At 46.3% G+C, this 25,341-nt stretch overlaps 1 protein-coding gene, 1 long non-coding RNA gene and 1 other non-coding gene across 13 annotated transcripts in view; 2 read left to right on the forward strand and 1 right to left on the reverse strand.

Moving 5' to 3' along the window:
- Window positions 1-1,150: 1,150 nt before the first annotated feature.
- Window positions 1,151-8,976, reverse strand: LOC113594492 (uncharacterized). The gene is made up of 4 exons (XR_003414865.2): window positions 8,608-8,976; window positions 7,753-7,816; window positions 3,181-3,300; window positions 1,151-1,516 (listed from the first exon to the last, which is right to left on the reverse strand). It is a non-coding gene; the product is annotated as an uncharacterized LOC113594492 (long non-coding RNA).
- Window positions 8,240-25,341, forward strand: part of LOC106977528 (general transcription factor II-I repeat domain-containing protein 2B) — a 49,042-nt gene continuing 31,940 nt past the window's right edge. For 4 of the 11 annotated variants that reach the window (XR_003414864.2, XM_027041884.2, XM_053213675.1 and 1 more), the window contains exons 1-2: window positions 8,249-8,599; window positions 17,158-17,261. Coding sequence is in view for 9 of the 11 variants with exons in the window: in XM_027041884.2 (XP_026897685.1) it covers window positions 17,163-17,261 (99 nt within the window). In the remaining 2 variants the exon portion in view is untranslated. Of the gene's footprint in view, window positions 8,600-8,975; window positions 8,997-10,868; window positions 11,376-17,157; window positions 17,262-20,711; window positions 21,115-25,341 lie in introns of those variants that run through there. The other 7 variants (XM_027041879.2, XM_027041881.2, XM_027041886.2 and 4 more) reach the window with 6 other exon arrangements.
- On the forward strand, window positions 13,484-13,591 carry LOC113594606 (U6 spliceosomal RNA). Its single transcript, XR_003415009.1, has one exon. It is a non-coding gene; the product is annotated as a U6 spliceosomal RNA (small nuclear RNA).

Genomic DNA, 25,341 nt, shown 5'->3' on the forward strand with positions numbered 1-25,341 from the left:
ATTCTTCCAGTAAAGTAAGCCAGGGAAAAGAAACAGTCAAGACAATCATTAGGAAAATACATTTACAGGGGCGCCTGGGTGGCTGAGTCATTTGAGTGTCAGGCTCTTGATTTCAGTTCAGGTCATGATCCCAGGGTCATGGAATTGAGCCCCACATTGGGCTCCATGCTGAGGGCGGAGCCTGCTTGAGACTCTGTCGCCATCTCTCTCTCTCTCCCTCTCTCTCTCTCTCCCTCTCTCTCTCTCTCTCTCTCTCTCCCTCTCCTCTGCCATTGTCTCCCACTTGTGCATGCTGTCTCTTTATAAAATAAAATAAAATAAAATAAAATAAAATAAAATAAAATAAAAGGGCGCCTGGGTGGCTCAGTCAGTTGAGTGTCTGACTCTTGATTTTGGCTCAGGTCATGATCTCGTTTTTAGTGAGTTCGAGCCCTGCATCAGGCTCTGTGCTGGGCATGTGGAGTCGGCTTGGGATTCTCTCTCCCTCTCTGCCCCTCCCCTGCTCATGCGCGCGCTCGCTCTCTCTCTCTCTCTCTCTCTCTCTCTCTCTCTCAAGAATGAATAAACTTTTTTAAAAGATTAAAAATAATAAAAAGGAAAATACATTTACTGTACTTTTTGTTGTTTATTGAAAAAAACCCACATAGAAGTGGGCCCGTGCAGTTCAAATCTTTTTATTCAAGAGTCAGCTATAGTTTGCACTTTCTAGAATTTTATAAATGTACAGTCATAAAATATGGATTCTTGTATGGCTGGCTTCTTTGACTAAGCATGATGAATTTGGGGATTACATGTACCCATAATTCATTTCATTTTCATTTTCTTTTTTTTTTTTAAGTAATTGCTACACCAAAATGGGGCTCTGGCTCATAACCGTGAGATCCAGAGTCACGTGTTCTACCACCTGAGCCAGTCAGGTGCCCCAATTCATTCATTTTTAATTCTGAGTACTGTTCCATTACATGGGGTACCACAATTTGTTTCTTGATTCACCGGCTGATTGACATTTGACTTGTTTTCTGCATTCAGATATCATGAATAAAGCTGCTGTGAACATTGGCGTACGAGTTCTTGTATTCTCATATATTCCTTTTATCTTGGGGGTAAATTCTTGTGAGGGGCATGGCTACGTCATGTGGAGGGAAACATAAAATGCATCATCTTAACAATTTTTAAAGCTACAATTCAGTGCAATAAGTTGAATTCACAATGTTGGGCAACCATCACCACTTCTATTTACAAAACTTTTTCCTGACCTCCAACATTGTTACAATAAAGCCGGCTTTTATCAATACCCATACATTTCCTTTTGTTGAGGTCTTTATTTCTCTGTATGGCTTCAAGTCACCGTCCAATACGTTTTCATTTCAGCTTATAGAACTCATCTGAATGTTTCCTGCAGGGCAGTGGTAACAAACCCTCTCCTTTTGCTTATATTCAGCAAGGGTGTCAGGGCCATTCAGTAGGGAAAGGACAGCCTTTTGTAACTTTGGTTTGTAACTCCATGCCTTCTTTTCTACAGGTTTTAAGAGAGTAATGCATTTAAAAAGAATTATTAGTTTGTGTTTCTGGGCACACAGTGTATAAAGATGTAATTTTTGTGACATCAGCGATCAAAAGGGCGGGGTTGGAGCTATTAAAGAGCCGAGTTTTCATACGTCGTTGAAGTTAAGCAAGTGTAAATTTAGAGTGTTACAACTTTAGGATGTTAAATGCAATCCGCACAGTAACCCCAAAGAAGATAGCCATAGAATATGCACAAAAGGAAATAAAAGAATTTAAACATTTCACTATAAAACTCAACTAAGCACAAAAGAAGACTGTAATACAGGAAATGAGGGACAAAAAAAAAGCTGTAAGGCACCTAGAAAGTAGTGCAACGACAGAAGTAAGCCCCTCCTTCTCAGTAAGGGCTTTACTTTTTAAGTAATCTCTACACCCAACATGGGGCTCAAACTTACAACCCCAAGATCAAGAGTCACACTCTACTGACTGAGCCAGCCAGGTGCCCCAGTAGTTACTTTAAATGTAAATGGATTAAACTCTCCAATCAAAAGATAGAGATTGGCCAAAAGATAAAGACACAAGATCCAAATGTTTGCCATCTATAAGAGGCTCACTTTGCATCAAAGACACAAGCATTGAAAGTGAAAAAATGGGGAGCCCTGGGGGGCTCAGTTGGTTAAGCATCCAATCTTGCTTTCAGCTTAGGTTGTGATCTCATGGTTCATAAGATTGAGCCCTGAGTTGGGCTCAGCACAGAGCATTGGAGCCTGGTTGGAAGTTTACATTTATTTTTATTTAATTTTTTTAATGTTTATTTCTGAGAGAGAGAGCCAGAGTGTGAGTGGGGAAGGGCAGAGAGAGAGGGAGACCCCAAATCCAAAGCAGACTCCAGGCTCCAAGCTGTCCGCACACAGCCCGATGCAGGGCTCAAACTCATGAACCTCAAGATCATGCATGACCTGAGCTGAAGGCGGACCCTTAACCGACTGAACCACCCAGGTGCCCCAACACGGAGCATTAGAGCCCACTTGGGATTCTCTCTCAAAATAAATAAACTTGAAAAAATAAAAACTAAAAAGAAAGTGAAAAAAATGGGAAAAGATACTCCATACAAATGGTAACGAAAGATCAGGAATGGCTATACTGATATCACACCAAATAGACTTGAAAACAATTCCAAGAGACAAGGAAGGACGTTACATATTAACAAAATATAGCAAGATACAATAAACATTCACCCACCTAATGATACAGCATCAAAATATATGAAGCAAAAACTGACTTGCAGGGAGAAACAGACGGCTCTGTGATAATTCGAGACTTCAGTACTCCCATTCATAACAACGGATCGGGCAACCAGGCAGAAGGGGATAAATAAGGAAATGGAGGCATCACATAAGACAATAAACCACCTAGACTTAACAGACATATACAAAATACACTTAGAGGAATAAGCTGGCTCTAAAAAGGCAAATGCTGTGTGACTGCACTTATAAGGCACTTTAGTAGGCAAAGTCACAGACAGAAAGTGGAATGATAGTTGGGCAGAGGGAGAATGAGGAATCCTACTGAATGGATATGGATGGAGCGTCAGTTTCACAAGAGGACAAGAATGACAGAGATAGATGGTGGCGATTGCACATTATGAAGGCATTTAATACCACTGAACTGTACCTTGAAAAATGATTAGGATGGGGGGTGCCCGGGTGGCTCATTTGGTTGAGCATCCGACTCTTGATTTCGGCTCAGGTCACGATCTCCTGACTCATGAGGCTGAGCCCCACATCTGGCTCTCTAAATAAGTAAATAAATTAAAATTGTTTTTTAGGGGCGCCTGGGTGGCTCAGTCGGTTGGTGGTTCGGCTCAGGTCATGATCTCACGATCTGCGAGTTCGAGCCACGCGTCGGGCTCTGTGCTGACAGCTCAGAGCCTGGAGCCTGCTTCCGATTCTGTGTCTCCCTCTCTCTGACCCTCCCCTGTTCATGCTCTGTCTCTCTCTGTCTCAAATAAATAAAAACATTTTTTTAAATGTTTTTAATAATAAATAATTTTTTAAAACAGGATGGCAAATCGTATGTTGTGTGTATTTTACCACAATTTTTTTAATTGGGGGGAAAAGCTTATTGGGAATTTTTATATCTGTGTTCATGAGAGACATTGGTCTTATTAGTGCTTTTCTTGTGATGTCTTTGGTTTTGGTATCATGGCAATGCTGGCTTCCTAGAATGAGTTAGAAAGTATTTCCTCCTCTTTGGCCTTTGAGAAGAGTTTGTGTCGATTTTTTTTTTAATGTTTATTTCTTTTTTATAGAACACAAGCGGGGAGAAGAGAGAGAGGGAGACACAGAATCGGAAGCAGGCTCCAGGCTCTGAGCTGTCAGCACAAAGCCCGACACGGGGCTTGAACCCACAGACCATGAGATCACAACCTGAGTTGAAGGTGGTTGCCCAACGGACTGAGCCACCCAGGTGCTCCCGTGTAGATTGCTTTTTACGTTAAAGTTTTGGTAGATACCATCAGTGAAATCATCTGGGCCTGGGATTTTTCTTCATGGGAAGGTTTTTAATTTAACTTTCAATTTTTTAAATAGATACAGAGTTATTCAAGTCACCTAGTTTTCTTTTTTTTTTTAATTTTTTTAAGTTTATTATTTTGAGGCAGGGGGAGGGGCAGAGAGAGGGAGACACAGAATCCGGAGCAGGCTCCAGGCTCTGAACTGTCAGCACAGAGCCAGATGCGGGGCTCGAACTCTCGGACCACAAGATCATGACCTGAGCTGAAGTTGGATGCTCAACTGATTGAAGCACCCAGGCGCCCCAAATCACCTAGTTTTCTTGAATGAGCTTTGGTAACTTGTGTCTTTTAAGGAATTTGTCCATTGCACTCAAATTGGCAAATTTAGTGCCCAGACTTGCTCGTAATTTTCCCTTATTATTGCATTTTTTAAGGTTTTATTTATTTATTTTCAGAGAGAGAGAGGGAGCTCAAGTGGAGGAGGGGTAGAGAAAGAGGGAGAGAGCGGGGAAGGGAGAGGATCCCAACCAGGTTCTGTGCTGCCAGCGCAGAGCCCAATATGGGACTAGAACTCACAAACAGCAAGATCATGACCAGAGCCGAAATGGAGTAGGTTGCTTAACTGACTGAGCCACCCAGGCGCCCCTATTATTGCATTTTTTTATTCTCGTGTTTGTCTTTTAGTTGTTTCAGGCGAGAAGGTGAATCCAATCCTGGTGACCTCACCTTGGCCAGAAGCATAACTTAGGACCTTTTACTTTTGTTCTGAGATGGAAAAGTTACAGGACAATTGTGAGCAGAGGAGTGAAACGAGTTACGGGTTCCAGAATTTTTCCAGTTGCTGTGTTAAGAAGGGTCTGAAGAGAGTTGAGGGCAGGATCAGGGAGACAAATTAGGAGTCTGTTGCAGGAGACGATGGCGGCTTGGACCAGTGTGGTGGTAGTCGTGGTCAGAGGGTACTTAGGAAATCGGAGCTGACTGGCTTGTTTGAAGGATGAGCAGCGGGAATGGGAGAAGCAAAGTAACTGGAAGAATGGCGCTCCAGTAACTGAGATGGGAAAGAACTACATGAGAATCCCCAGAGAGGGTGGGACGCGTCTGGCTTGAGCTGCCTCTTCCTCCTCCACGCGAAGTGTCAAAGTAGCCAGTCGGTTGTACAAACCAAGCTGGAGGTGAGCGGGCGGGGCTGAAGATACGTACTTGAGAGGCATCACCATATGGAAGGTTTGTAAAGACAGGAGATTGGACACAGTCATCTAAGGAGTGAGAGCAGGCAGCGAAGAGATCCAGGACAGCCCCGGGGGAATGGTCATGTCAAGTGCTGACAGATCAAGCGACTCACAAACTGAAAAATGGCGAGCGATGCGGGGGTCACTCGTGACCTTGGAGTGAACAGTTTTAGTGGAGTGGGGGGGTGGCTAACTGGAATGGGCTCAAGGGAGAATAAGAGGAGAGAAATCAGACTCTTGTTGATGTCAGCTGCTCTTTCAAACCACTGGCGTGTTTTGACATTTTAAACAAATGGTTCGAAACGTTGAAACTCTTCGTGTGGAAGATTTTAAAAAGCGGATTAGAAAACTGTTTCCAGGTTCGGTTGTCAAGTAGGAGTTTTAGGCCGCTCCTTGTTTTTGGCAACAAAACAGAACCAATCCTCCTTACTCATCAATTTCATGTTTGTGAATTCACCTACCCACTCATGCTTTCTTGGTCATCCTCAGACACGCGCCCAGTGGCAAGAAAAAAACTGGGCATTGCCTGATGCACACTTCCCAGCCGAGGTGGGCACGCTTGTGTCAGCTCTCGCGCTGTAAACAAGTGTCCTTTCCCTGATCTTTTTTTTTTTAATGTTTATTTTTGAGACAGAGCATGAGCAAGAGGGGCAGAGAAAGCGGTAGACACAGAATCTGACACAGGCTCCAGACTCCGAGCTGTCAGCACAGAGCCTGATGCGGGGCTCGAACTCCCCAATTGCGATAGCGTGACCTGAGCCAAAGTCAGACACTTAACCGACTGAGCCACCCATGCACCCTTCCCTGGTCTTTTTAATGCTATGTTTTCCACATTTTGTGCTTCTTGTTGGTGATTTTGCTGCTTAAAGTGGCTCTCAGACATAGTGCTCAACTGTTGTCTGGTGCCCCTAAGCACAAGAAGGCTGTGATGTGCCTTAAGTAGAAAATACCCGTGTTAGGTAAGGTTCCCTCAGGCATGAGCTGTAGATAGTGCTGTTGGCCATCAGTTCAACTAATGAATTGACAATGCATGTTACATAAGGTGTCTTTGAACAGACACACATAAAACAGGGTTACGTATTGATAGGTTCACAAAAATGTCATGACCAGAGGGCTGGCAGAAACCTAACCTTGTATTACCCCGCGGAGTAGTGGTTCAGTCTTGCTCACTGTTTGCCTAACTTCATAGAACACAACTCTTTGGAATGAGGAGAATCAACTGTAACATAATGGGAATATTTTCCAACATCTCTTTTAAAAATAACTTCAAGGGGCACCCGGGTGGCTCAGTCGGTTGAGCGTCCGACTGCGGTTCAGGTCATGATCTCATGGTTGGCGAGTTCAAGGCCCACATCAGGCTTTGTGCTGACAGCTTGGAGCCTGCTTCGGATTCTCTGCCTCCTCTCTCTCTCTCTCTCAAAAATAAATAAACGTTAAAAAATAATAAAAATTTTAAAAATTAAAATGTCAAAAAAGCAGGCGCTTTGAAAAAAAATTTTAATGCTTATTTTTGAGAGGGAGAGGCAGGGACACAGAATCTGAAGCAGGCTGCAGGCTCCAAGCTGTCAGCACAGAGCCCAACACAGGGCTTGAACCCATGAAGTGCGAGATCATGACGCAAGCCGAAGTTGGATGCTCAACAGTCTGAGCCACCCAGGTGCCCCTGAAGCAGGCACTTTTCTAATTAAGTGTTTTTTTTTTTTTTAATCCCAGTATCGTCATTATACACTGTTATATTAGTTTCAGGTATATAATACAGTGATTCAACACTGCTATACATCACTGAGTGCTCGTCATGGTAAGCGTATTCTCTTTAATCCCCACCCCCTTCCCCTCTAAGTAACCAGCTTGTTATCTATAGTCAAGAATCTGTTTCTTGGTTTGTGATACTTTCAAAATTACTTGAATTGTTAGCTTTACTTTGAAAGGATACGGTTTTTTTAATGTTTATTTATTTAGAGAGAGAGAGAAAGAAAGCGTGGGCAGGTGAGGGACAGAGACAGAGAGAGAGAGAGACAGAGAGAGAGAGAGAGAGAGAGAGAGAGAGAGAGAGAGAGAATCCCAAGCAGGCTTCATGCTGACAGTGCAGAGCCCGACTAGGGACTGGATCTCATGGAATGTGAGATCTTGATCTGAGGTGAGATCAAGAATCAGATGTTAAACCACTGAGCCACCCAGGTGCCCTGAAAGGACAGGGTTGTTTGTTTGTTTGTTTTTTTTAACAGCATCTGCTAGGAAGCGTATCTTTGATAGACACTTACAGAAAGAAAGTCTCAGCAAATTTGAGACACTTGTCTTTTTGCAAAATAAATGTATATTAGTGGGGCACCTGGGTGACTCTGCCGGTTCCCGGACTCTGATCACAGCTCAGGTCTTGATCTCAGGGTTGAGTTCTGGCCCGTGCTGAGCTCTGTGCTGGGAGTGGAGCCTACTTAGAAGGACAGACAGACAGACAGAAAGAAAACGTGTACTAGAACATATAAACTGCCAGACAGTAATTACCTGTGGGGAAGAGAAGGGAACAAGAACAGTGCCTTCGGTTGTGTCTCTGTAATATTTCTTAAAACTATGAAATAAATATGGCACACTAGGTTACATCTGAGCGATGGGTAGGTAAATGGTTTCTGTTCTTTTCTCCTTTTGGCACAATAATACACGTAAAGCGTAACTAAGAAGAAATAACACTACTGTAATACTGGGCTGTTTGCTGGAGCGCCACCGACGGATGAAAGGCTCAAGATTGGTTGCCGATGGCACTGACCCTACCAAAAGGTCGGGACACGCCGTTAGAGTTCCTGACAAATAACTCGATGGCTTCAAGACAGAGTCTCGGGTCCGTGGAGTTGCAACCTCACCGCTTTAAAGCCACAAGCTACAGGCGTGCAAAATACCATATTAAACAACTGCATGAAAGGAGGCCCACGTCTGGGGGCGGTGTGCAGGGGTGAGGCGGGACACGTGCCAGCCACTCATCAAAGGCTGGGGACCGAGGCGCACGCCTGGCCTTCTGCGGACCGCGGCTGAGCCTGCAAACAAATCCGGCGTGCAGCTCCCCTGGATTCCACAGCACCGGAAACGGCAACGCCCACTGGGGGCGCTGCGGACACACGAGTGGAGGCTGCCTTCCAGGAAGCCAAAAAAAAAAAAAAAAAAAACAACGGGGGTGGGGGGGTGAAGAAAGAAAGAGAAAAAGGAGGGATAGTGGAGAGCCGGGCCCCGGCCGCCGCCCCCACGCCGCGCCCCGCCTCTTCGCCGCCAGGGCCGCCGCCGCTCCCCACGGCCGATCCCCGGCGATCCAGCCCTCAGACCCCTCTGCCGACCCGGCGCTGCCCGCCGCCGGGGACCTCAGGTGCGTACCCGGCCCCCGCCGCGGCCGCCATTAAGAGCGGGTGCTTCTCCTGGAACTTTCTACGCTCGCGGGGCTGGCCAGTGGGAAGACTGGGGCGGGGGAGGCAGGCCGGCCGTCCAGGCGCACGGCGGGAGGCGCCCCTGTCGCCGTCCCGGCGGCCCCAGAACCCCGTTCCCCGCGGGCCGGGCTCAGGAGTGGGGGTGGGGCAGGGAAACCCTGCCGCGGGGACAAGGGTCGCGCGCACGGACGCGCAGCCCTGTCCTCTCTGATTGGCTGGGCGGGGGCGGCGGGGGCGGGCCTCTGCAGGCTCTGGGCTCTCTGGGCCCAGTGCGCGTGAGGTCACGCTCGGCCTGGCGTACGTGGGGCTCTCCCGCTGCGTGCGGACGTGCTTGATTGGGTAGGTGAGGGGCGGGGCCGCGGCTGTTGCCTGGAAACTGCCGGGGCGACATGGCGAAGGCGTGGGACTCCGCCCCCCGCGTCGCGCGTGGCGAAGGGTCCCCCGCGTGGGTTCTCGCGTGGATTGTGGCAGCGAGCGGACTGGGGCGCCCTGTCTGTTAGAAGAGGAGCCGTCGACCCCGTGCTGCGGTCCGTCGCGGTGATGGCTTAGAGTTCAAGGGCGGAAGGGCATTCTCCGCCCGTCAGACCCAAGCTTAGCTGTTTTAGTAACGGCTTTATTGAGATAGGTCGTCAGGTGCGTCTTTTATAATGTATGATCCATGGTTTGGGGTCCACTCAGAGAGCTGTGCAGTCACCACCGTCGTATCTCAGCACTTTTCCGTCACCCAAAAAGAAGCCCCCTTCCCCTTCCCAGTCCCCTGCAACCGCCAGTGTCCTGTCTACCTAGGTGGTTCTGCCTGTTCTGGACGTTTCCCGGTAGATGGGATCATCCTTAGGAGTCTGTGTCTTTAACTTCTTTTTTATGGCTGAGTAGTGATCCATTGTATAGTATAGATATGCCATGTTTCCCCCTCCCCGCCAATGGATATTTGGGTTGTTTCTACTTCTTGGCTGCAATGAGTAATGCTGTACGATGGACATTCGTGCACATGTTTTTGTGAGGACCTGTTTTTTACTCTTTGGTATATACCAAAGAGTGGAATTGCTGAGCCCAAATTTGCCTTTCGAGGGGAAAAGTTTTCATGTTTTGGTGGCCTGCTGGTAATGGTTTGTGTGACTGGCACAGGGGGCCTTCAGTACCCACAGGACTCGGTGTCAGGCTGCAACAGGTGTTAACCTGCAGTGCTGATGTGGACTGGTTCTCAGTTCTACCTGCCTGCCTGCGGTGACTTCCTGAAGTGGGCTGCCTGAGCTCTGGGTCTTTACCAGGACCTTTACCCGGAATGCCTGGACATTCTCTTCCTCACTCTCAAGCTGCCCAACTTGGAAATCATGCTGGCGTGCCTTCATCATCTTATCCCTTTTGGTTACTGTTTCCACATGCCCTGGACCATTTCAGGGGTGGTCTGGCTTTCATTTAGCCTTTATTACCTGTTATTCCGCCCGGTCTATGGAAGTCTGTCTCACTTGAGAGCAGTGGAGGTGGAATTTATTCACCTTTCTTTCTTGGTGCCCTTCCTGTGAGCAGAGTATGCCGGGTGCTCAAAATGTGTTTTTAAGTTTTTATTAGTTAATTTTGGCTAAGCTAAAGTTCTTGACTAGTTGTTAATATTTAAACTTGACTAATCTTATTCTGTGACCTTGAAAATACGTATTATTTCTTGTTCTCTTCCATATTCCTTGCTAATTGCAGAATAGAATACCTTGTTGTCTTGAAATTTATTGATATTTATTTATTTTAATTTTTTTTAATCTTTATTTTTGAGAGAGACTGCCCAAGCAGGGGAGGGGCAAAGAGGGAGGGAGACACAGAATCCAAAGCAGGCTCCAGGCTCCCAGCTGTCAGCACAGAGCCTGATGCGGGGCTCAAACTCATGAACTGCGAGTTCATGACATGAGCCAAAGTCGGAAGCTCGACCAACTGAGCCACCCAGATGCCCCATTTCTATATTTTTTAACTTAATGTTTCTTCCATTTTTGAAAGGAAGAGAGTGCACCACTGGGGGGCACAGAGAGAGAGGGGGACAGAGGATCCAAGGCAGGCCCTGCACTGACAGTAGAGAGCCTGATGTGGGGCTCAAACTCACAAACCCCGTGCGGGGCTCCAGTCCATGAACCGTGAGATCATGACCTGAGCTGATGTCAGAAATGTAATGGACTGAGCCACCCAGGTGCCCCTGTTGTTATTTTTTTTAATGTTTATTTATTTGTTTTGAGAGAGAGAGAGAGAAATCATGCGCATGAGCCAGGGAGGGGCAGAGAAAGAGGGAGAGAGAGAATCACAAGCAGGCTCCATGCTGCCAGCACAAAGCCTGATACGGGGCTCAGTCTCATGAATTCTGAGATAATGGCCTGAGCCGAAATCAAGAGTCGGACACTCAACTGACTCAGCCACCCCGGCACCCCTGTTGTTACTTTCTTTTTTGTTTTTATCTGGCTTTATTGAGATATTATCGGCATGTAACGTTGTGTTAGTTTTAGATGTACTGTGTAGTGATTTACTATATGTATTTATTGCAATATGATCACAACTAGTTTAAGCAACATCACCTCATGTAAGTTACAAATTTTGTTTTTTAATGTTTATTTATTTTTAGAAAGAGAGAGCACAGACAAGGGGCAGAGAGGGGCAGAGAGAGAATCCCAAGCAGGCTCCGCACCGTCAGCACAGAGCCGGACAAGGGGCTCAATCTCATGAACCATGAGATCATGACCTGAGGTGAGGTCAAGAATTGGATGCTTTACCGACTGAACCACCAGGCGCCCCACGCATGGTTGTTTTCTTGTAATGAGAACTTCTAACATTCATCCTCTTAGCAACTTTCAAACATACAGTACAGTGTTGTTAACTCTAGTTGCCATCCTGTGCGTTATAGCCCCAGGACTTCCTATTTTGTGACTGGAAGTCAGTACCTTTAACCCCCTCCATACATTTGTGTTGAATGTTGAATAGGTCCACTTGAGTTTATAGTTCCCATTTACTGTGGCCCGAACTTTGGAGAAGGTGACAACTCAGGAACTTAATTAAAATCAAGGTCTCCGAGGGGCGCCCAGATGGCTCCGTGGGTTGAGTGTCCCGACTTGGGCTCAGGTCACAATCTCACAGTTTGCGCATTCGAGTCCCGCATTGGGCTCTGTGCTGACAGCTCGGAGCCTGGAGCCCGCTTTGGATTCTGTGTCTCCCTCTCTGCCCCTCCCCTGCTCATGCTCTCTCTCACTCTCAAAAATAAATAAACAAAAAAAAAATGTTTTTTAATAATAAAGGCCTCAGAGACCTGAAAAATTCACCTTGGTAAAGGAAAACCCAGAAACAGTCTGAAAAATAAACTGGGCCACTATTTCAAGATGTGAGGGGTTTGCCAAATGGAGCAGATGACATTCTAAATGATGAACAGTATAGGTGATAGAAGTGAATGCTAGATCAGGGATGGGCAAACTTCTTCTGTGAAAGGCCAGATAATAAGTATTTTCGGTCTCTGTCACATGCATGCAACCCTGTCTTTGCAGGAAAGCAGCTACAGCTGAGATGGAAACATCTGTGTTTCAGTAAAACTTTATTTACAAAAAGACGTGGCAGTCTGTATTTGACCTACAGGCTGCAGATTGGTGACTCCTGTTCTGGATGTTTGCTTTTCATTAGCAAAATATTGCATTGAACAGGAGAGACCCACAGCCCTCAAGGATTGCTGGGAAAATATGTGATATTTGAGGGGTTTTTTTGTTTTGTTTTGTTTACATCTCCAGTCTTAGAAAAAAATTGGGGCCCCTGACTGGCTCAGTCAGAAGAGCCTGTGACTCACGAGGTCAGGAGTTCGAGCCCCACATTGGGTTATAGATTGCTCAAATAAATATACTTTTTAAAACCCAATAAATACAAGAGCAAAAGTTTAAGCACTGTATAAAATCTCTGATCTAAAGGAACATTGCTTATTCTTTAGATTTGAATAGAAAAGAATTAATCACCAGGTAAGCTTTGGGAGATTTTACTCTGTGGTACAAGCTCTCACCGTTAAGGAATTTTAGCTTTGTTAGAATGAAACATGGGGACCCCTGGGTGGCTCAGTCAGTTGAGCATCCAGCTCTGGATTTCGGCTTAGGTCATGGTCTCATGGTTCGTGAATTCAAGCCCTGCATCAGGCTCTGTACTGACAGCCTGGAGCCTGCTTGGTATTCTGTCTCTCTCTCTCTCTCTCTCTCTCTCTCTCAAAATAATAAACTTTTTAAAAAGGGGGGGGGGAGAATGCAGTGATTTTTTTCCTGGAAAATGTTCTCAGGGTGGGAGACCCCAGATCAGCTCCTAATCATGTTTCATTACATTGTTTTAAGTCATCGCTACACCCAGCACAGGGCTTAAACTCAAACTCACGACCCCAGCATCAAGAGTCACATGCTCCAGCGACTCAGCCAGGCAGGCGCCCCCGGCTTTCATGATTTCTGATGCTCCATTACTGGATGAGGGGTTCTAAGTCACAAAATTGAAAAGACAAGGTTCCTGCCTGCATTTGTTGCTAGGTGAAGGATGCAACAAAACGATAATTATGCAACACTCGCTTTTTTGCCATTGCGGGTAGCGCAGTCGATACCAAGTGATCATATCCTTTTCAGTTCCACCTCGCTTGATTTTGCCTATCATTTATTCTCTTGTAAAAACCAGAGTTTTGACATCACAGTCCTCTTAGGGATTACTGTGGTGTAATTAGCAGAAATGATACCTGTACCACGGGCACTAACAGATGTCAATCAAGCAACTCACTCTTGGGTTTTGCAGGAAGGCTTTGCTAGAACCGTCTCCATGCAAAACACCGTGCAAAAGAATAGATAACCACGGTGCTTGCTTCAGCAGCGCGTAGGCTAAAGTTGGAACAACACGGAGAATAGTAGCACGGCCCCTGCACGTGGATGGCACACAAAATTAAATAGATACAGTGGTGTACCATACCTGCACTTAACTTAGGAGAGTTCAGCCATGGTCGAACTGCAACAGTGAAAAGAGGAAAATCACTATTTAAATATTTTAGGCACCTTCTGTCGTTCCAGTGGAGGAACATCCGACTTAGGAGCACGCAGGACACAGGAGCCTGGAATATTCCAGTCCCTTAAAGGGTCTCAGTTCTCAGGGGCCTCTCAACAGGAGCATCTCAAAGCACCATATGGGATTCCAGTGTTTTAAAATGTGTTTTTTGGGGCACCTGGGGTGGCTCTGTCGGTTAAGCGTCCGGCTCTTGGTTTCGGCTCAGGTCATGATCTCGTGGTTCGTGGGTTTGAGCCCCGCATCGGGGCCTGTGCTGACAGTGTGGAGCCTGTTGGGCTCTCGTTCTGTCTCTCTCTCTCTCTCTCTCTCTCTCTCTCTCTCTCAAAAATAAGTAAATATATTTTTTAATGTGTTTTTTTCGGGTCACCTGGCTGGCTTGGTCAGTGAGACGTGTGTGACTCTTGATCTCAGGGTTGTGAGTTCAAGCCCCAAGTTTGGTGTGGAGATTGATTAAAAATAAAATCTCTAAAAAAATGTGTGTTTTTCATACATCGTGGCCCCTAAACTAGTTCACTGGATGATTAATGGAAGAAACCATGTCAACACTGCAGGGAAAACTGGCTGGCGGGACTCCATGAAGGGTTACGATCAGAGACATGGTCACAGTGAATGTAGTATTCCTGCCATCAACATATGAGTCATCAAACAGTGGCATTTCGTGTTCCAGTAGCTGCTGGGTGACCAGCCAAATAGGTGATAAGATTTTAGAGAGATGGAAAATATTAAAATTATGGCTGAAAGACATGAACTCTGAAGACACAGCCATTGATGGCAAAATTCAGAAAGAAAAGGGAACCCTCCCCCGACCCAAGAAGAATGGCCTTCTGATACGCAGCTCAAAGTCACTCTGAGTGGTTGACATGTTTCAGGACCACTGACTTGAAGAAACGTGCGTCGTGTTGGCAAAGTTGCATCGGGTGATAAAGAGCTAGAAGTCAGCTCCCCAAACAATTAACTCATAGAAGGAAAATGTTCCCTCTGGGACAGATAATTGATTGCTTCCTAAGATAATTTTGACCATGGGTGAATTTGCCTTTAGACGTACCTACTTCCATTATAAGATGGGACTCTGTTGTAGGAAAAGTTTTTTGTTTTTTTTTTAATGTTTATTTATTTATTTATTTTGAGAGAGAGAGAAAGAGCACATTCGGGAGCAGGAGAGGGGCAGAGAGAGGGAGAGAGAATCCCAAGCAGGCTCCTTGCCATCAGTGCAGAGCCCAATGTGAGGCTCTACCTCATGAACCGTGAGATCATGACCTGAGCTGAAATCAAGAGTCAGATGCTTAACTGCCTGACCCCCGCCCCCACCCCCCTACAGCTTTTTGTTTTGTTTTGTTTTGTTTGTTTAGCTGACAACACTCTGTCAGATAGGATACAGAGCACTTGGAATTCTCATGTATTAGCAATAGGAACACAAAATAGTACAGCCACTTTGGAAAACAGTTTAGTCCTTTCCTATGAAGCTTAAAAAGCCTACTTCTCTTGGGGCGCCTGGGTGGCTCAGCCAGTTAAGCATTTGACTTCAGCTCAGGTCGTGATCTCACAGTTCATGAGCTTGAACCCCACATCCAGCTCTCTGCTGACAGCATGGAACCTGCCTTGGATCCTCTCTCTCCCTCTCTCTCTGCCTCTCCCCTGCATGTGTGTACATGCGCACTCTCTCTCTCAAAAAAAAAAAAAAATTACAGATCTTACACTAAAAAGAATGAACTTTACATAAATTATACCTTAATTAAAAATTTTTTTAAATGACACAAACAGATCTTTCTTCTTTAATAACCAAAGATGTGAAATGTAATCCTACTAAGGATCTAGTATACAGCAATTATAAATAATTTGAAATTAAAAACTTTCCTTTATTTAAAAGGAAACTGCGAGTGATCCATTTTTTTCCCTTGCTAAATAAAATCTGCAGACATAAACAATGTTTGAGTTCAGAGATGAGTGCCCCACTTTGATTGCTTTATGCTCTGCTTCATTGAGAGACCTCTGTACTTGGAGGTTATTTTAAGCACATGGAACACCATGTCCTTTTTCATTTTACAAACCACCCACACATAAACAGTTTATAATTACAGACTTCTACTTGTTCTCAAAAATGGGTGTGATAACAAGAAGACAGTCAAAGGTTTTAGGATCATTATTTAAAAGCTTCAAATTGGGGGTGCCTGGGTGGCTCAGTCGGTTGAGCCTCCGACTTGGGCTCAGGTCATGATCTCACGGTTCGTGAGTTCAAGCCCTGTGTCAGGCACTGTGCTGACACCTCAGAGCCTGGAGCCTCCTTCGGATTCTGTGTCTCGTTCTCTCTCTCTGCCCCTCCCCTGCTGTGCTCTCTCTCTCTTTCTCAAAAATAAATAAAAACATTTAAAAAAAATACAAAAAAAAAATACAAGCCTCAAGTTGAAGTGTGTATATTTCCTCAGTCGCTCGTGGCCAGGTCATGCCTGGTATGAAGTCACATTCTATTTCATAATAGGGAGACTGATTTATAAAAAGTTTTAACCAAAAACATTTGTATTCTAATGGTTCTGCTAGTCTATGGTCTGTCTGAGGAAGAACATAAATCTAATTAAGGCATCCTCAAGTGTCTTCAGAGAATTTATTTATTATTATTTTCTTAATGTTTATTTTTTAATTTTTTTTTTCAACGTTTTTGGGACAGAGAGAGACAGAGCATGAACGGGGGAGGGGCAGAGAGAGAGGGAGACACAGAATCAGAAACAGGCTCCAGGCTCCGAGCCATCAGCCCAGAGCCTGACGCGGGGCTCGAACTCATGGACCGCGAGATCGTGACCTGGCTGAAGTCGGACGCTTAACCGACTGTGCCACCCAGGCACCCCTTAATGTTTATTTTTGAGAGAGAGAGACAGAGCGTGAGCAGGGGAGGGGCAGAGAGAGAGAGGGAGACACAGAATCCGAAGCAGGCTCCAGGCTCTGAGCTGTCAGCACAGAACCCGACGCGGGGCTCGAACTCACAAACTGCGAGATCGTGACCTGAACCAAAGTTAGACGCTTAACCGACTGAGCCACACAGGTACCCCTATTTTATTTTATTTTATTTTATTTTATTTTATTTTATTTTATTTTATTTTTTTATTCCATTCTATTCTATTCTATTCTATTCTATTCTATTCTATTCTATTCTATGTTTAGTATATTTAGTTTGAGATAGAGAGCACAGGTGGGAAGAGGGGCAGAGAGTGAGGAGAGAGAGAATCCCAAGCAGGCTCCATGCTGTCAGCATGGAGCCTGAAGCGGGGCTCGATCTTACGAACCACGAGAGCATGACCAGAGCCAAAATCAAGAGTTGGACTCTTCACCGACTCAGCCCCTCAGGCGCACCGGTTTCTTCACCCATAAAGGGAGGTTGGAGCTAGGTCATCTGTGAGAACCGTTCCAGCTCTAGGTGCGTACTTAGAGGTCACTGTGGATTTCTACCACTCACTGTCTTGTTACTTCTCTTGGACAGGGATCATGGCCCAGGTGGCGGTGTCTGCCCTGCCCATGGAGAACGAGGAGGCCTCAGAGAGCAGGATGGTGGTGACGTTCCTCGTGTCCGCTTTGGAGTCCATGGTGAGGCGGTCTGCGGTTGTGTACAATGTCCCCTAGTTGGACCACTGTCGAAATCCTAGAGCTGAGCCACACTCTGACGCTCGGCCGCAGCTCTATACCCTGTCTGTGTAACCGTACCCCTCTGTGTAGAGGTCACGGGCTTGGCAGGTGATTTTAAAGCCGCTTCTTACATGGTGCAAGTAATTCTGTCAATGTGAACTTTCCGGATCTGAAAATTTAATGAAGGCACCTCTCTTCCCTTGTTTGAGAACGTTTCTGCTCTAAATTCAAAAGCGAACCAATAGGCTATTTCTGCACATCTATTTAGGTCTGATGTGCAAAATGTACCTCGTGGGTAAAAACATGGTGAGAAACGTGTATAACCTCAAAGTGTCTGATTGCAAGATACTTACCGATTAGAAAGGGAAAATCAGCACCTTAATAAAAGTGGAGAAACCTGAGAAACACCCCCTTTAATCAAGCAATCAGAGTGGAAATCAGCAGTAATGGGACAGACCGACATCCCATGCCTCCCGACGTGACGCTCCAGGCGGGGGCTTCACCATTTCTGTGCCATTCCTGCCCAAAACGCATGCCGAATCTAATGGGGAAACACCAGGCAAGCCAAATTGAGGGACATTCTACAAAATGACTGGGCTGGACTTTTAATAAACGTCAATGTCACGAAAGACAAAGACTGGAGAACCATTTCAGATCGAAGGACAACTGAAGAGCCAGGACGTCATGTAGAAACTGTGACCCTGGGCTGGATCCTTGACAGGAAAAAAATAAATAGATTTATTCTTTTTCTATAAAGAACACTACTTTTTAAAAAATTTTTTAATGTTCATTTATTTTTGAGAGACAGAGACAGAGAATGAGTAGGGGAGGGGCAGAGAGACAGGGAGACACAGAATCCAGAGCAGGCTCCAGGCTCTGAGCTATCAGCACAGAGCCGGACATGGGGCTCGAACTCACGAACTGTGAGATCATGACCTGAGCCAATGTCAGACGCTTAACAGACTGAGCCACCCAAGTGCCCCTCTATAAGGAACGTTATTGGGTCTGGGCCTCTGGCTGGCTCAGTCTCAGGAGTATGCGACTCTTGATATGGAGGTCGCAAGTTCAAGCCCCACATTGGGTGCAGAGATTACCTAAAAGTAAATAAACCTTTAGAAAAAGGATATTACGGGGTCAGCTGGCAAAATACCAAACACACACGAAGCTCCCTCTCATGCACACGTACATGTGCACACACACGTGCGCTCACACCCCTAGAACCATCATATTTGAACTAGAAAACCAAATGTAAAGAGAAATTTTGAAAGTAACCCAAAGTAAACTGAATAATGGCCCCCAAGATGTCTGTGTCCTCACCCCCAGTGCCTGTGAATGTTCTTACTTGGCAAAAGGAACCTTACAGATGTGATTAAGTTAAGGATCTTGAGATAGGGACATTATCTTAGGTTATCTGAGGGTAGATAGATAAAACTTTTTTAAAAAAACTTGGAATAAATTTTAAAAGAAAGCGTCAGTGTCTGTTTGAAGAACAAACTAGAAATGTTTTACTCAAGAACTGACCATCTTCCTTCCCTTGACAAATGTTCATAAAGTGCCTTCCACGTCTGGGCCCTTTTTTAGGCACTGGGGCCACAAGCTTTTTGAAAAGACAGATAAGGTCCTCCTCAGACGATCCCATGTCCTATTTGGGGAGACAGATGATAAACAAATTCCATGTGGATGTTTATATTGGTAAAGATAATAAATAACAAAAACAGAGGGTCAGGAAACACTTGGAGCGAGAACAAGTGGTTATGGCGGGGTGATCTGGGGGAGATTCTGTGGGCAGTTGCCTTTTATGGAAAGACGTGGATGAAGTGAAGAAGTAGGCCAGGCCGGTATCCGGCGGCAGAGTGCTCGGTGAGAACAGCTTGTGCAAAGGCCCCGAGGTGGAAACAGGTGTGGTATTTTGGAGGAGCATCAAGAAGTCCAGTAACGCTGCAGCAGGGGGAGGAAAGGAGAGGTGGCCAGAGGTAAGATTAACAAGGCACCAGGTGGCCAGATCATGTAGAGCTCTGGGCTTCTCTCCCCAGTGCTCTGGGAAGCCACTGGAATGTTCTGAGTGAAGGAATCGTTTGGGGGAGTGGTTCCAACGGGAGTGGACTAGGCTGGAAATGGTGGAGGTGGGGAGAAGTGATGGCTCCAGAAGGGTCTGTGGAGTTGACAGGACTTAGCGATGGGTTGGATGTGAGCCATGAGGTTTTCTTGGGGAAAAAAAAAAATCAAGAGTATTTTTCATATTGTGATAAGGTATATAAAGATCACAAAATTTACTGGTTCCACCACTTTTAAGCGCACAGTTCAAGGGCATGAAATGCAACCGCATTGATGTGCTGCTGGGGTCACTGTCCCTCTCCAGAGTTTTCCGTCTTCCTCAATCGAAACTCTGTCCTCATTAAACAAAATTACTCCCCACCCATCCTTCACCTAACCCTATGGAAATCAAGGAGAGTTGTGTTGTTGTTGTTGTTGTTGTTGTTGTTGTTGTTGTTGTTAAGATTTTATTTTTAAGGGGCGCCTGGGTGGCTCAGTTGGATGAACCTCTGACTCTTGATTTCGGCTCACGTCATGATCTCACGGTTCATGAGTTTGAACCCCACCTTGGGCTCTGTGCTGACAGTGCGGAGCCTGCTTGGGATTCTCTCTCTCCTTCTCTCTCTGTCCCTCCCATGTGCTTGCTCTCGCTCTCTCTCTCTCTCTCTCTCTCTCTCTCAAAATAAGTAAAATAAACTTTAAAAAAATTATTTTAAAAGATTTTATTTTTAGGCATTCTCTACCGCCAATGTGAGGCTCGAACTCACAACTCTGAGATCCAAGAGTCACATGCTCCACCAACTGAGACAGTCAGGTGCCCCTGATTTTTTATATAATACACTTTTATTTAGGAATACTTCGTTTTTATTTTTATTTTGAGAGAGAGCGTGCACGCGCAAGCAGGGATAAGGGGCAGAGGGAGAGAGAATCCCAAGTAGGCTCAGACCAGAGCCCGACGTGGGGGCTCAGTCTCACGACCCTGGGAAATGACCTGAGCCGAACTCAAAAGTCAGACGCTCAACCGACTGAGCCACCCAGGTACCCCTGTTTAGAAATACTTTAAAGATGTACGGAAAAGTTGCAGAGTGAGAGATCTCCCACGTGCCCCTCACCTATCACTTACCTAACTACGGCACATTTGTCCAGATTGATAGATCAGTATTGGTACGTCACTACTAGCCAGCTCCATACTTTCCTCGATTTTCATCAGCATTGTTTTGTTTTGTTTTGTTTTTTTTAACATGTTGTTGTTTATTAATTTTTTTTAACATTTATTTATTTTTTGAGAGACAGAGAGGGATAGAGTGTGAGTGGGAATGGGACAGAGAGAGGGGGAGACACAGAATTGGAAGCAGGCTCCAGGCTCCGAGCTGTCAGCACAGAGCCCGATGTGGGGCTCAAACTCACGAACTGCGAGATCAGGACCTGAGCCGAAGTCAGATGCTTAACTGACTGAGCCCCCCAGGTGCCCCAAGATTTTACTATTTTTAAGCGATCTCTACACCCAGTTTGGGGCTCAAACTCACAACCTTGAGATCAAGACTCGCACGCTTGTCCTTTCTCTGTCCAAGGTCCACAGGTGGCACCACATTCCTTCCGGTCTTCAGGTCTCCTTAGGCACCTCTCATCTGTGACAGCTTCCCAGTCTTCCCTTGTGTTCCATGACCTTGACAGTTTAGAAGAGGACTGGTCAGGCCTTATATCGAGTCTCTGTCAATCTGGGTTTCTCTGAGGTTTCACCTCCTGTTTGGACTGGGCTTTTGGAAAGAAGACCACAGAGGTGAGATGCACCTCCCCACCCCATCACATCGTATCGGGGCGCACGACATCACCGTGACCCGTCGCTGGTGGGGCTCACCTCGGTCTCTTGGTCAAGGCGGTGTGATGGTTAACTTTATGTGTCGACCTGACCGGGCCACGGAATGCCCATTATTTCTGGGGGTGTCCGTGAGGGTGTTTCAGGAAGAGATTAGCACTTGAATTGCTGGGCAGAGCAAAGCAGGTGGCCCTCCCCACCATGGGTGGGCGTCACCCAGCCCGTGGAGAGCCCGAATAGAACAGAAACTCAGAGGAATGGTCCAGTCCCCTCTCTGTCCGACTGCTTGAGCGGGGACATCCATCTTCTGCCCTTGCCCTTCTGGCTCTCGGGCCTTTGGACTCAGAGTTGAATCTATACCGTCAGCTCTCGGGCTCTCAGAACTTAGAACTGCCCCTCTTGCATCTGCAGCTTGTGGATGGCCCGTCATGGGACTTCTCAGCCTCCGTAATCACATGAGCCAATTCCTTATAAGGACCCACACATTAGCGAAAGAGAGAGACAGAGAGAAAGAGAGATCGATTATCTCCTATTAGGTCTCTCGAGAGAATCCTAACACAAGTAGTGTCTGCTATGTTTCTTCATCATACAGTCACTGTATTTCCCCCTCCATGTCTGGTTCTTGGGAAGCAGGTCACAAAGTCCAGCCCACGACTAATGATCCTCATAATGGGAAGGTGTCATGGCCTCTGTCACGGTGCTGGTGGGAGTATGAGCCCCGCTGAAATGTTACCTGTAATATGTTTGAAGAAGCTGACAAGAACTGGGGGGCGCTGGGGTGGCTCAGTCAGTTGGGCCTCTGACTTCTGCTCAGGTCATGATCCCAAGGTCATGGAATCGAGCCCTACATCAGGCTTGGCATTGAGTGTGGAGCCCACTTGGAATTCTCTCTCTCTTTCCCTCTCTCTCTCTCTGTCTGCCCCTCCCCCCCCAACACTCTATGTGTCAAAAATAAATACATTTTTTTTTTTAAATGAGTGACTCTAGGGACACCTGGGTGGCTCAGTCAGTTAAGCATCCCACTTCTACTCAGGTCAAGATCTCACGGTTTGTGAGTTCGAGCCCCGCGTCAAGCTCTGTGCTGACAGCTCAGAGCCTGGAGCCTGCTTCGGATTCTGTGTCTCCCCCTCTCTCTGCCCCTCCCCTGCTCGTGCTCTGTCTCTCTCTGTCTCTCAATAATAAATAAACATTTAAAAAATTGTTTTTTAATGAACAACTCTACTGCATACCAGGTTCTCTATTTCAGATAGGTTAAATGCCGAATGTCAGGTTCATTCGACACAAACACAGAGAGATTTGCCATGAAGCTAACAGAGCTTAAACTTCCTGCCCTCCTCTTGCAGTGGCCCCTCCCGTGGCTGTGGGAGAGCCCCAGCAATATGTGCATGTATGCATTTGCACAGATTTCTAGGTGAGATATTTTCTTTTTTTTTTTAATTTTTTTTTTAACATTTATTTATTTTTGAGACAGAGAGAGACAGAGCATGAATGGGGGAGGGTCAGAGAGAGAGGGAGACACAGAATCTGAAACAGGCTCCAGGCTCTGAGCTGTCAGCACAGAGCCCAACGCGGGGCTCAAACTCACGGACCGCGAGATCATGACCTGAGGTGAAGTCGGCCGCTTAACCGACTGAGCCACCCAGGTGCCCCTCTAGGTAAGATATTTTAACCACATCAGCTAAAACCACATCACTGTCTCCTGCTCTCACTTTCTTGCTGCCACAACCCCTGTATCCGTTTCCCGTTGCTGCTGTCATTAAGTCCCACAAACGTAGTGCCTTTAAACAACATGCGCTTACTTCCGGGTGCCTGGGTGGCTCAGTCGGCTGAGCGTCCGACTTCGGCAAAGGTCACGATCTCGCAGTGTGAGTTCGAGCACCACGTCCAGCTCTGTGCTGACAGCTCGGAGCCTGGAGCCTGCTTAGGATTCTGTGACTCCCTCTCTCTCTGCCCCTAACCACTGGCATTCTGTCTCTGTCTCTCTCAAAACTAAATAAACATTTTAAAAGAATTTAAAAAACAACAACAACATACACTTACGGTTAAGACAGTTCTAGAGGTCCGGAGGCAGGAAAGGGGGTTTTATGGGGCTCAGATCAAGGGATCACTGGGCCTCCATTCCTCCTGGAGGCTTCCAAGGAGAATACGTGGCTTGCCTTTTCCAACTTCTGAAGCCTGCCCGCATTTCTTGACTCATGCTCCCTTCCAGCAAGGGTCCACTCTGCCCTCTGCTTCCCTTGTCACCTCTTCTTCTTCCTCCTGCCTCTGGCCCTTATCAAGAATGTGGTGACTGCATTCGGTCCACCTGCATAGTCCAAGATAACCTTCCCCAAAACAGTCACATCTGCAAAGTCCCTGTTGCCACAGGAGGGAATATATTCACAGGCTCTGGGTATTAGGATATGGACATCTTTGGGGGGACGTTATTGTGCCTCCCAGGATCCCCTGTGGCAGGGGATACTGGAGTGGACACAGGCACCTTCGGGGTCTCAAAAGGGGAAGCTCAGTTGCATATACGTTTGGCTTTAGTTTAGCTTTTTAGGTGACTTGCTGTCATTTCTGTGTCGAGATGAGCTATTGCTAGGGACCCCAGCATGGGAATGGTTTCCAGGAATATTCTTATGATCCAGTGGGTCCACTCACCCAATGATGGGACATCAAGGGGTATGTTACAACCTGAGGTCACCCTGTGGTGTGAATATGTGCTCAACTCCAGAAGGATGTGGGGAGCAGAAGAAAAACGGGTCTTCAATGTGCAGAGCCAGAGGGGCCTGGGTGGCTCAGATGGTCGAACGTCTGACTCTTCATTTTGATTCAGGTCATGATTCCAGGGTCATGGGATCGAGCCGCGCATCGGTCTCCACACAGAACATGGAGCCTGATTAAGATTCTCTCCCTCTGCCCCTCTCCCCTGCTCATGCTTGTGCTCTCTCTCTCTCTCTTTCAAATGAATGAATGAGTGAATGAGTGAGTGAATCAATGAATGAATGAATGAAGCCAGAAGCTAGTCCTAGAAAATCCTTCCAGTCGTTAAATGGGTAAATTGTAAATAGGGGACTTGTTTCTCACTGATGCCTTCTCAAAACAGAACTCCTCTCTGGTCAAGAACAGACTCTCCACTGTAGCATCTGCAGTCATAAGTACACCACACGTTCTTTTAAAATCTTTGGAAGGAATCGCACAAAGTAGAATTTTTCAGAATTCTTGTCTGTAGGGCATATAGCCTGTAGCACTGTGATGATAGCCGGCGTGTCTTACATAGGAATTTTCATGTTTTATGCATCTCTACCATCAATAATAAAAATGCAATCAACCATGTTGGAGGAAATATTAAGTTATCTCTCTGTTCTCTCCATAGAAAATATGACAGAATTATTGTCACGGGAAGAGGCAATCAAAGAGTCTGTAGCCAAAAATGTAGGGGAAGAGGGCATGTTGGAGAGGCATGTCACTGGTAAAAATACTGCACCCAATTTCGACAAGCAACAAGCAATTCTCTGGCCCCAGTGTCCTGCAGTTCAACACAGTTCTGACTCTTATCTCTGTGGAGAGAGTGTCAGATCCCACAGGTTAAGGGCTCAACCCTCCGAGGCCGCCCATCACTTCAGACAGTAACATCAAATCCAGGTTGCCAGCTGGGCTTCTGACCAATGGCTATAGATCGGAAGTTCCACAGCCCCCCACGTTGGGTTTGCTTGATGGGCTAGAGCAGCTCACAGAACCCAGAAGCATTTTACTTACTGGCTGATTACAAAAGGATGTAACTTAGGAACAGCCAGAAACAAGAGATGCAGAGGGCAAGGTAGGGGGAAGGGTGCGAAGCTGCCGTGTCCTCGCCCAGCTAGCCACTCTCCCTAAGTCACCAAGTGTTTACCCACCCGGGAGCTCCGACTCTGTCCTTTCGGGTTTTTATGGAAGCTTCATAATATAGGCACAATTGATTACAACACTGGCTGCTAGAGATTGAAATTAACCCCTATCCCTCCTCTCCTTCCCAGAGGCCAGGGAAGCCACTCCTCCAATCACACGGTCGGTTCCCCTGGCCACCAGCCCCATCAGGTGCCCACCTAGAGTTACCTCATCAACCTTGACCAAAGACACTTATTGCTGTCAGGAAATTCCAGGACTTTCAGGAGCTCTGTGCCAGAAACAGAATGGATTAAGACCAAATATGTATTTTTTAGGTGGCTA

The sequence above is a fragment of the Acinonyx jubatus genome, chromosome E3, assembly GCF_027475565.1.
Source record: "Acinonyx jubatus isolate Ajub_Pintada_27869175 chromosome E3, VMU_Ajub_asm_v1.0, whole genome shotgun sequence".
NCBI classification, from domain to species: domain Eukaryota; kingdom Metazoa; phylum Chordata; class Mammalia; order Carnivora; family Felidae; genus Acinonyx; species Acinonyx jubatus.